General features: G+C 37.7%; 1 protein-coding gene across 1 annotated transcript; it reads left to right on the forward strand.

Annotated features, from left to right (window-relative positions):
- Nucleotides 1-300: 300 nt before the first annotated feature.
- On the forward strand, nt 301-8,544 carry LOC107949194 (low affinity sulfate transporter 3). Its single transcript, XM_016883922.2, has 13 exons — nt 301-808; nt 900-948; nt 1,022-1,207; nt 6,190-6,208; nt 6,308-6,482; nt 6,566-6,631; nt 6,721-6,951; nt 7,054-7,180; nt 7,260-7,546; nt 7,640-7,839; nt 7,960-8,042; nt 8,135-8,211; nt 8,305-8,544. The coding sequence occupies exons 1-13, from the start codon at nt 488-490 to the stop codon at nt 8,440-8,442; spliced, it is 1,959 nt and encodes a 652-aa protein (XP_016739411.2). The 5' UTR covers nt 301-487; the 3' UTR covers nt 8,443-8,544.
- Nucleotides 8,545-12,022: the final 3,478 nt, after the last annotated feature.

Consider the following 12,022-nt stretch of genomic DNA (forward strand, 5'->3'; position numbering starts at 1 on the left):
ACCCGCATCCAATGAGAGACTGTGAACCTTGCTTGGATTTTTCTTAATTTTTTCAATAAATACAAACTTTGAAGTTCAATTTAATAACTATTTGCATGTTCTTTGTGAATCGCATAAATTTGTTTTCCTCAAGAATTTTTTTTCCTAATGATAAAAATAAAATTATTTTACATTTTTAAAAGGAAAATGCGGGTTGAAGAGAAAACCATAAAACTAAAACATTATCTACAAAAACTGACATAAAAACTTAAAAAGAAAAAACAACAACCTAATTTTAAAGTTTTGAACTGCAAACAGGTTAAGGACCCACATCATTTGTGTCACCACTGAAAACTTTTAAGAGATAATTTAGGTAGTATACATGAGCTGCCCGCACGATGTTAATACTCATCGACTCAAAAAAAATTCATAAGCTATAGTATGTAGTGATTAATCATATTACTAGGCAGCTCAGAGAGTGAGTGAGTTCTCCCAAATACTTCAAAGTATGGTTTCCTTGCCTAACGTGTCCTTCTCTGTGGAAATGCACAACAACAACCAGCAGCAGCAGCAAGACCTGGAGGATTCCGGTCGAACCGAGAGAGCTAAGTGGTTGATTAATTCACCGGAGCCTCCTTACTTATGGCAAGAACTTGTTAGTGGTATCAGAAAGAATGTGTTTCCTCATAGAGGAAACCACTCCTTAGGTGCCATGTCCTTCTTTCAAGCTCTATTTCCAATCCTCAGCTGGGGAAAGACTTATAATGCTTCAAAGCTTAAAGATGATTTCATGGCAGGTTTAACTCTTGCAAGCCTTAGCATTCCTCAGGTACAGATATAGCTCATTAGGATCTCTTTCTCTTTACATGTTTATCTTCCTTCCCTCTTTGTGTTCTTACTCAACACTGTATTTCGTGCAGAGTATTGGATATGCTAATATAGCCAAACTTGATCCACAATATGGCCTGTGTAAGTTTCATGAAGCCAAATATAAACTTTTTCTTTATGCTTTGATCCTCAATCTGAAATATTTCTTGTGTAGATACAAGCGTCGTCCCACCTCTTATTTATGCATTAATGGGGAGTTCAAGAGAGATAGCAATTGGACCAGTGGCTGTTGTTTCAATGCTGTTATCTTCCATCGTTCCAAACGTGGTGGATCCTGTAGTTGACCCCAGTGGATATAGAAAGTTTGTTTTCACTGTGACTTTTTTTGCTGGGACTTTCTGTTGGAGCAAGAGGCAGCAGCAGCAAGCTTCAGCAGAATGCTTGTGTAGCAAGTCTCGTGACTTGTAGAAGAAACAAAGCAGAAAACTCAAATGGATTTTGAAGCAAAACTAAAAATGGAGAGCATATGGATGAAAACTTGTTGAATTCATTCATTAAACTTCAAAAATGGCCCAAAGCCAATACATAAACAAGTTTACAATCTTGACAAAACAGTAGGTTGACCTAAACTTCACCTACTACCACTAATACACATGGTAACTTGTGCTAATTAGCTTGAACAAGTAAACAAAGCTGATTTATCAGCTCAATCAACATCAAAATTACATCAAGCATAAACCTAACATAGTTACAAAGCAACTAAGTTACATTACACTAACTTAAGATTACAAAATGAAACATAAACAGCTTGCTGACTAGGTAAACCAGCAGCTTCTGCATGTAGTGCCTTTGACAGTCTTGGTTGCTGCATGCTGACCATAACTTCAATACTCCTCCTTGGTTAGCATGTTGCAAACTCCCATATTAGCTCTCAGGTGTTGAAACTTGGAAACACTTAGTGCTTTTGTTAAAATATCAGCAATTTGCTCTTCAGAACTGCAATGTATCAGCTTAACAACATGAGCTTGTTCCATTTCTCGAACTGCATGAAGTTTGATGTTGAAGTGCTTGGTCCTTCCATGAAAAACAGGATTCTTTGCAATAGCAACTGCTGATTGGTTGTCACACATTATCTCAGTTGCTTCCTTTTGCTCATGATTGATATCTTTCAAAATTTTTCTAAGCCATATGGCTTGATTGACTGCTGCAGCAGCAGCCACATATTCTGCTTCTGCAGTCGATTGAGCCACTACTCCCTGCTTCTTTGAGCTCCAGCAAATCATAGCAGAGCCTATGTTGAATGCATAACCTGTAGTGCTCTTCATGTCATCCAAGGAACCAGCCCAATCACTGTCACAATATCCAACTAGCTTCAAGTTCTCAGCCTTGGTAAACTGCATTCCATAGGACAAAGTTCCTTTGATGTATCTTAGAACCCTTTTTGCAGCTCTAAAATGACTTTCATTTGAACAATGCATAAACCTCGAGAGTAGACTCACAGCATACATTATATCAGGTCTAGTAGCAGTCAAATACAACAAACATCCAACTAGACTTCGATAGGTTGTTTCACAAACCTTTTCATGCTTGTCTTGGCTCGAGAGTTTTTCTCCAACAGCAACTGGTGTGCTGGTTGCTTTGCAATTCTCCATTGAGAATTTGTTGAGAACCTTCATAGCAAAGGTCTTTTGACTTAGCCAAATCCCATTCTTAGCTTGGTTTACTTCCATGCCTAAGAAGTAAGACATCAATCCCAAGTCTGACATTTCAAAGTGCTGTTGCATTTTGACTTTAAAGCTGCTTAGCATCTCATGATCTCCTCCTGTCACCAGTAGGTCATCGACATATATTGAGACAATGAGCTGAGTTTCAACACTAGTTGATTTAACATACAGAGTTGGCTCACTGAGACTTCTTTCAAATCCTTGACTGGTCAGATAGCCATCTATTCTGCTATACCAGGCCCTTGGAGCCTGTTTCAAGCCATACAAGGCTTTATTGAGCTTGTACACCATTTCTTCCTTGCCAGACACCTTGAAACCTTGAGGTTGCTCCACATAAATCTCCTCTTCAAGGAATCCATTCAGAAATGCTGATTTTACATCAAGTTGGTGTATCAGCCACTGTTTTTGTGCTGCTAAGGCAACTAGCAGTCTGATAGTGTCTAGCCTGGCCACTGGTGCAAAGGTTTCCAGGTAGTCTGACCCATACCTTTGACTGAAACCTTTCACAACTAATCTAGCCTTTAACTTGTTTAGGCTACCATCAGCATTGTTCTTTACTCGATAAACCCATTTGACACCAATAATCTTCCTGTTTGTTGGTTTATCAACCAGACTCCAGGTCTGATTCTTTTCAATCATTCTGATTTCTTCAATCATTGCTTGCTTCCAGTCCTCCTGGTTTTCTGCTTCTTCAAAGCAACTTGGTTCAACAGTAGCCACTTGTGCTCTTTCATAAACATCAGCCAGTGATCGAGTGCCTCTGATTGGAACATCATCTACATCCATTTCAGGTGTGTTTTCATCATTTTCAACTTGGTCCACTGCGAGATCTTCAGCCACTACCTCTGGTTCAGCCTTCTCCCAATTCCAGTGTCCTTTTTCATTGAAAACAACATCCCTGCTAACCAATATCTTGTTTGTAGCAGGTTCTAGGATTCTGTAGCCCTTCATAACCAAGCTATAGCCGATCAGGATCCCTGCTTGAGCTCTTTTATCTAGCTTGCTTCTCTTCTCAGCTGGAACTTGTGTGTAGCACAGACAACCAAAGGTTCTGAGATGAGCCAGTGATGGCTTAAACCCAAACCAGGCTTCAAATGGAGTCTTTTCAGCCAGAGCCTTGGTTGGGAGCCTGTTTTGGAGATAGACTGCTGTGTTAACAGCTTCAGCCCACAGAGTTTTGGGCAAATTCTTCTCAAACAGAAGACATCTTGCCATGTTCATCAAGCTTCTGTTTTTCCTTTCACTGACCCCATTCTGTTGGGGTGTATACACATTAGTCAACTGGTGTTTGATACCTGCTTCTTCACAGTAGGCTTGGAACTGAGCTGAGATGTACTCAGTTCCATTATCTGACCTCACTGCTCTAAGTTTGCAACCAGACTCAGTTTCAACAACAGCTTTATACTTCAGGAACACAGATGGAACTTCTGACTTCTGTTTTAGAAAATAAATCCAGCAGTATCTTGTTAAGTCATCAATAAATAAATAAAGTACCTGCTTCCTTTGAAAGACTCAGTCTTCATTGGTCCACACACATCTGTATGCACAAGCTGGAGCTTCTCTGATGCTCTCCATGTTGTGCTTGTTGGAAATGGCAATCTTGCCAATTTTCCTTGCTGACATATCTCACAAACCTCATCATTCTTCACTGAATCGATGAAATTTTCTGCCAGACCTTCATTGACCATGCGGGCTATGGATTTGTAGTTTGCATGTCCAAGCCTCTGGTGCCAGAGTCTCGAGTCATCAGTGGAGGCTATGCAGGCTGAATGTGAGTCATTTGGCCAGTCTACTTCAAAACATTTATCAGTCATGGTGACTGTTATGAGATTTGATCCACTTGGATCAAAAATTTGACATTCTTTCTCCTTGAAAACAACTGAGTAACCTTTCTCAAGTAGTTGAGTTATACTGAGAAGGTTCCTATCAATTTCAGGTACCAAAAGTACATTTGAAATGATTTTGCCACCTGTGGAGGTATGGATCAGCACATCTCCTCTTCCTTCAGCATTGATTAACTGACCATTTCCAATTTTTACTTTGGTTTTGCAGGTTCTATCCAGGGTTTTGAAGATAGTTGCATCTGGTGACATGTGGTTTGTGCACCCACTATCTAGAAGCCAGCCCTTTGAACCCTTTTTCAGATTTGCTGCACATGACACAGCAAAAACATGTTCTTCTTGATCACTGCTTTCTTCAGCTACTCGAGCTTTTGCCTTTTGTTGCTGAAATTGATTCTGTCTTGGTTTGCTTCTATTCTTGTAAACTTTTTCAGCATGGCCTTTTTTCTTGCAGTGTTGGCATACTGCATCTGGTCTAAACCAGCATCTATCTTCTGGATGACCAGCTCTTTTACAATGTCTGCAGAGTTGGTCACTGCTCCTAGCAGCATCAGGCTTAGGCCTGTTTTTCCAGAACTTTTTGCCTTTATGAGTTTTGATGCTCGAGGCTTCTTTGGCTTGAAAAGCCCCTTCCTGGTGCTCCTCTTGTCTGCTGGCTCTTCTTTGCTCTTGTGCATACAAGGCATTGATTAACTCAGTTAAGGAGATAGTTGTCAAGTCCCTTGAGTCTTCGAGGGATGAAATTTTGGCTTCATACCTCTCTGGTAGAGTGGACATGACTTTCTCAACCATTCTAGCTTCACTGAATTGCTCTCCTAGGAGCCTTATGCTGTTTACAACAGCCATAATCCGATCTGAGTACTGCTTAACTGTTTCTTCCTCTTTCATTTTTAGATTTTCGAAATCTCTTCTCAAGTTGAGCAGCTGTTGTTGCCTTGTTTTCTCAGTCCCCTGAAATTCTTCTTTCAGCTTGTCCCAAGCCTCCTTTGGTGTTTCACAGGCCATGATCCTCATAAAGATCACATCTGTCACACAGTTCTGTATGCATGACATGGCCTTGTGCCTTTTTGTTCTTTCATCAGTGTGTTGCCTTATTTGAGCAACTGTTGGATTAGCTCGAAGAGGTGCTGGCTCAGCATCTGAGTTGACAACTTCCCATAGGTCGAATGCCTGCAGGTAAGTCCTCATCTTAACTGCCCAAATGTTGAAGCCCTCTCCATTGAAGACAGGTGGTGAAGCTGGTGAAAAACCTGATGATGCCATCGTTTTGATGTTGAACTACAACAGGTCCTCTAAGAATACGGCTCTGATACCAATTGTTGGAGCAAGAGGCAGCAGCAGCAAGCTTCAGCAGAATGCTTGTGTAGCAAGTCTCGTGACTTGTAGAAGAAACAAAGCAGAAAACTCAAATGGATTTTGAAGCAAAACTAAAAATGGAGAGCATATGGATGAAAACTTGTTGAATTCATTCATTAAACTTCAAAAATGGCCCAAAGCCAATACATAAACAAGTTTACAATCTTGACAAAACAGTAGGTTGACCTAAACTTCACCTACTACCACTAATACACATGGTAACTTGTGCTAATTAGCTTGAACAAGTAAACAAAGCTGATTTATCAGCTCAATCAACATCAAAATTACATCAAGCATAAACCTAACATAGTTACAAAGCAACTAAGTTACATTACACTAACTTAAGATTACAAAATGAAACATAAACAGCTTGCTGACTAGGTAAACCAGCAGCTTCTGCATGTAGTGCCTTTGACAGTCTTGGTTGCTGCATGCTGACCATAACTTCAATACTTTCCAAGCCATATTTGGATTGTTTAGGTATTGAATCATGTTTTGAAGCGGGGAAGGATTTACATTTACATGTTATTCTCTCACTCAAGAAAACTTGCTATCTTATTCTGATATAACACACAACAGATTGGGGTTCCTAGTGGATTTCTTTTCACATGCTGCAATTGTTGGATTCATGGCGGGTGCAGCCATTGTCATAGGCCTTCAACAACTGAAGGGATTATTTGGATTGAACCACTTCACTACTAAAACAGACGTGGTATCAGTCTTGGGATCGGTTCTCAAATCAGTTCCACATGAAGTAAGTTGTAAAATAAGGCAAATCCCACAAAAATTCCAACCATCAAATGTTATATCTCAGCCTTTTCTGCCATTTTTGAACAGTGGCATCCTCTGAATTTCAGCCTAGGTTGTCTGTTTCTAGTATTCCTCCTGGTTGCCAGGTCTATAGTAAGTAACCAAATCCTTGCTTTCTCATTTCATTAATTGTTTTTATTGTGGATTAATAAGTCACAAAAAAAGTTTGTCTGATTTTTTAGGGAAGAAGAAACAAAAAGCTGTTCTGGTTACCAGCAATTGCTCCTCTTTTATCAGTCATATTATCTACACTGATAGTATATCTTACAAAAGCTGATGAACATGGGGTGAAGATAATAAAACACTTAAAAGGAGGCCTAAATCCAAGTTCACTCCATCAATTACAGCTTAACGGACCGCATGTTGCACAAGCTGCCAAAATTGGACTAATTTCTGCTGTTGTTGCTCTCACTGTGAGAAACTATTCATCATCATCTCTTTTCTTTTCTATGGTAAAATCATAATCTAGGTTAGCTTGCTTAAGGTGATTCCATTCAAAACATTCATCATCTCAGGAAGCCATTGCAGTTGGTCGATCATTTGCTTCAATCAAAGGATACCATTTAGATGGGAAAAAGGAAATGATGGCTATGGGCTTCATGAACGTAGCAGGGTCTTTTACTTCTTGCTATGTAGCTACTGGTAAGCTGATGAAGCCCATATACATTGTATCAAATTCAAATGTGCTTATGGAAGAAATATATTTTGTATGTATTGGCAGGTTCATTTTCTAGGACTGCAGTGAATTTCAGTGCAGGCTGCCAGACTGCAGTGTCGAACATAGTAATGGCCATTACAGTGGTAGTGGCATTGGAGTTGTTTACCAAGCTCTTGTATTACACTCCCATTTCCATCCTTGCTTCCATTATCCTCTCTGCACTTCCTGGACTTATTGACATTAATGAAGCTTACTATATCTGGAAAGTCGACAAATTAGACTTCCTAGCTTGTCTTGGCGCCTTCTTCGGCGTCTTGTTCGTATCTGTGGAAATCGGTCTTCTAGCCGCTGTAATTTCCCATCATCTTCCTTGAATATCTTACTAAAAGTTATAATGAAATGGTACATATTGAGTTTGTGTTCCTTGCCAACAAATATTGCAGGTAACTATCTCGTTTGCCAAGATAGTGTTGAACTCGATTCGACCAAGCGTTGAACAACTAGGAAGACTTCCTAGAACAGATACCTTTTGTGAGGTTAATCAGTATCCCATGGCTATTGAAAGTGAAACTCCAGGACTGTTGACATTTGGAATAAGTTCTGGCTTACTTTGCTTTGCCAACGCCAATTGCATAAGAGAAAGGTACGTGCAACTACAAAATTATGACCACTTTTAAGTAATGGCATCCAACATCAAACAATAAACAAGAAAAGACTACAAAAAAAGACAGGTACCAATAACTTTTTCATCCCCATGTTTTAGAATAATGAGGCTCGTGACAGAAGAAGGTGGAACAAAAGAAACTGAAAAAGACACAGGGCAAATCTTAATCCTCGACATGTCCAGTGAGTTTCATCATCTTACAGATTAAAACACACACACACACACACACACACAGACACTAGAGAATAGACTAATCGGGTTCCCTTTGTGACAGATGTGATGAACATAGACACTTCTGGGATTTTTGCACTTGAAGAACTTCACAACAATCTGGTTTCACTAGGAATAAAAGTAAGCTTATTGCAACGCGTTTGTGATCTATTACAACGCGTTTGTGATCTTTAGAACCATATAATTTATATAACTTTATATAAATTTTTGCAGTTGGCAATGGTGAACCTAAGGTGGCAAGTGATCCACAAGCTAAAAGTAGCAAAAGTTGTGGAGAAGATTGGAATAGAGTGGATTTTCCTTACTGTTGGCGAAGCTGTGGATGCATGCCTTGCTTCTAAACTGGTATAGCTTGCTAGGTTTTGGATTTTCGGTATCGGTTTTTGATGAAATTAACGTTAATCAAGAACTTTCAGTTGTAATATTTGAATAAAGTTTTCCTGTTTATGCCAATACATTAGCCTTTGTGAAATCTAATAATTGGCTACTTTGATATTATTAAATCTGCCAAAAATGTGTTTTATTGTCTAATATATTAATTTAACTGTTGGATTGTAATACAAATATGAGAAGAGATTGTATGAAACTGTGATTTCACGTCATTTTTATCTCTTTCCGATAGAAGTATGACAAATTAGATTTTTCCTCTTGATTTTTAGCATTTTTAGTTGGATTTGAATTTTTCATGAGGAAAAAGCTGAAAAACATGAGAAAAAATCTGATTTTTCATGCTTTTATTGAAAAGAGATAATGATGACGTGAAATCACAGTGAAGTCACAATTTTATACAATCATTTCTCTTACAGGTATTATGAGTTTTCTTTAAAAGATCGATATTTAAAATAAAAAAAATCAGTTATACTACAAATATGTTAATTTAATATCGTAATTCGTGCTTTATTAAAAATTAAGTTAATTAAAATTTCTCAAAAATGAATATTGTAATCACTATCTTTTATTTATGTATTAAATGTGACAACAATAAATGGTTATAAATGACCTACTATGGACAGCTTGTAAAAGGAAAGTAAATTAGCTATTCCTGTGAGAGAAAAGAGACTTAAAAGTGTGATTAGCCAAGGCCTTGTAAGTCAATTAAACCAAGTTTTAAGTATGTTAGTGAAGAGACTTGATCAAAGCCATAGATTTCCACTAACATTGCCAAGATCAGTTCTGCAATCTTTTTATTTTCGAAAAAAAAGGAGCTTATTATTTATTTTGTTCTCATTGGATCTTCAATTATTAAGAAAAGATAAGCTTTTTTTTTTCGAAGAAAAATAAATAAAAAGCTTAAATTATAAGGGAAAGTGGAATGAAAGTGGAGAGTTTTTTCCACTCTTGATGAACAACTTATAGGCAAAGGAGGGCTAAGTTAGAAAATAGAAATTAAGTTAAAAAATAAATAATAAGCTCTGCATGTAATCTCCAGCTTCATTTGACAATTTTTTTGGTAGAATGATTGTTGTAAATTTTGGGTAGAAAGAAAACAATTTAAGATGTTGGCAATCAAACCCAGACTTGTTTGATGTTATCTTTCAAATGTCACTGTATGAGCAAAATAAACGTTGATAGTATATGGAAAAAAATGATAGCAAAATATGTTTGCATCAAACTTGATACCCAACAAAGCAATTTACTTAGAAAAAAGCACAATTGGTCGAAGGGAAAGAGTTCAAAGAATTTGCTCTTCAATCTTTCTTTCTAAGAACAATACTAACGTGATAAGGAGCAAGGTAAATCTCCGTAAAGTGTAAATACACGGGTTGAAAAATGGTTGGAGGGGGCACCAAAAGTTACACCGAATTTTGTTCTCTTCTTGGCTTGTGGAAATGACAAAGTTGGCTTTTGACGAGTTGCAAATTGGGATTCCCCTTCATATAGTGACCCCTTTTCCCATATGCTATCATTTGCATGAAAAAATATTAGTTATTCTTGTCCTCATAATCTCATAATCTTAAACATCGTGATGTCATTGCTTTACTATGGCGATTTGTGCGACTCTTTTGTGCAATTTTGGCCCCTTGATGCGAGTTGACCATACATAAACAATTAATAGGATAAGTAATAACATTTTTATCCCAACATTGAAACATTCGCTACTGTTATTTCTTCATTCTTTCCTTCTACCCTCGTTCAACTACTACTTTTGAGACAAAAAATGCTTTGGAGACAAAAATATTTTTAAATAAGTTATTTTTTAAGAGAAAAAATGCTTCACTCAAGCCAAAAAGTAGCCCAAAAGTATTTTTTCCCAAAAGTATTTTTGAGAAGTATTGCCAAACTAAACTTAAGTTCTATAAGATCCAATTATGCTAAACACTAAAATTAAGATTGTAACACCCTTGCCCGTATCCGTCGCCAGAACAGGTTTTCGGAGTATTACCGAAAATTTACATATCACAACAAACAATTATTCAACTTGTTCAAAACATAACATAAATCATAGCAAAATTATTCAAACTCAAACATATAGTCCCTTATACGATCCCTCGAGGCCCTAAAAGCAGTTTAGAAACAAATCGAGACTAAATCGGGAACATGCAGACTTTTTGGGAAAAAGTTCAAAAATTTCATACTGCAGGGGTCACACGGCCGTGTGACTCACACGGCTGAGACACATGCCCGTGTCTCAGGCCGTGTGGGCATTCAAAGTAGGGACACACGACCGTGTCCCAGCCTGTGTTCGTGCTCGTGTAACTCTCTGACTTGGATCACACAGCCAAGCCACACGCCCGTGTGCCAGGTCGTGTGCTAGACCGTGTAACTGCCTGACTTGCAACCCTTTGTAAGCTACAGGAGACACACGGCCGTGTCGCAAGGCCGTGTGTCATACACGGCTGAGGCACACGCCAATGTCTTTGGTCGTGTGGACAAAAAATAGGCCATTTCCAAGCTATTTTTCTCATCCAAAGCCTAGTCACTTACACCAACCAAATGCACCTATTTTCATACATTCAAGATACATGTAAAACATGCATAAACATGGTAGAACATCATAGTACTTAGCCATACAACCAATATGCCTTAAAGGCACCTCAAACACAACAATCAAACTTGATTAAACATTTATTAAATTTTGTCGTAAATCAATCAGCCAATTAAACAACTTATATACTACATTTACTATAATGTTCACATACCATTTTCATACTCATAACCACCAATATGACCATTCACACAACTCAAACAATACCTTAACAACTTGACCGTATGCCAACCACATCCAAAGCTACCAAAACTAGCCATTTAACAACTCAATGCACTATCTCATTCCATTCCAAACCAACATTTCATAGCATACCTTTATATTCATCATTGCAACTACCATCATTTAAGTACTTAGATACCAAACTAACAACCATTAAAGTACCATACATACATGACAACATAACAACTATTTCATCACTTAAAATAGCATATTTACAAGCCAAACATAATGGTTAATTTCATCAAACAAAGGCACCTATAGATGCCATTATAACCATGACTCAAAATAATCAAAACTATCGATATAGCCGATGGATAGTGTGATGGATCTCCGACAAGTTTCCAACCCGAACGAGCTTCTGATTATCGAAAAACATGAGAGAAATAACACAAAGTAAGCATATAATGCTTAGTAAGTTTGTAAATCATAAAAAATGCTTACTATTTCAATATATAAGCTTAAAAGCAATTTATGAGCTAATCCAACATAGCTTGGCACAAGCCTAAGCATCAACAACAATTCAAGTTAGTGATAAACACATCACTTAGCAAACTCAACACATAACATAATAGCTTTCATGTACATAGCATATAGGCATTCATACTTTCATGAACATGGCTATGCATACTTTAAGCATTAACAACTCATACCTTTTCATGCTTTCATGGCATTACTAATCGAAACATCTATCATTCCTTCCTTTTGTATACCCGTTGAACCACT

Source organism: Gossypium hirsutum, chromosome D06 (genome assembly GCF_007990345.1).
Source record: "Gossypium hirsutum isolate 1008001.06 chromosome D06, Gossypium_hirsutum_v2.1, whole genome shotgun sequence".
NCBI lineage: Eukaryota > Viridiplantae > Streptophyta > Magnoliopsida > Malvales > Malvaceae > Gossypium > Gossypium hirsutum.

What these genes read in the sequence shown, in the direction of transcription:
- LOC107949194 (XM_016883922.2), top strand. Translation starts at nt 488, where the DNA reads ATGGTTTCCTTGCCTAACGTGTCCTTCTCTGTGGAAATGCACAACAAC. An exon ending in TCAAATCAGTTCCACATGAA is followed by an intron (nt 6,483 to 6,565) that starts GTAAGTTGTAAA and finishes ATTTTTGAACAG; the next exon opens with TGGCATCCTCTGAATTTCAG. An exon ending in AAATCGGTCTTCTAGCCGCT is followed by an intron (nt 7,547 to 7,639) that starts GTAATTTCCCAT and finishes CAAATATTGCAG; the next exon opens with GTAACTATCTCGTTTGCCAA.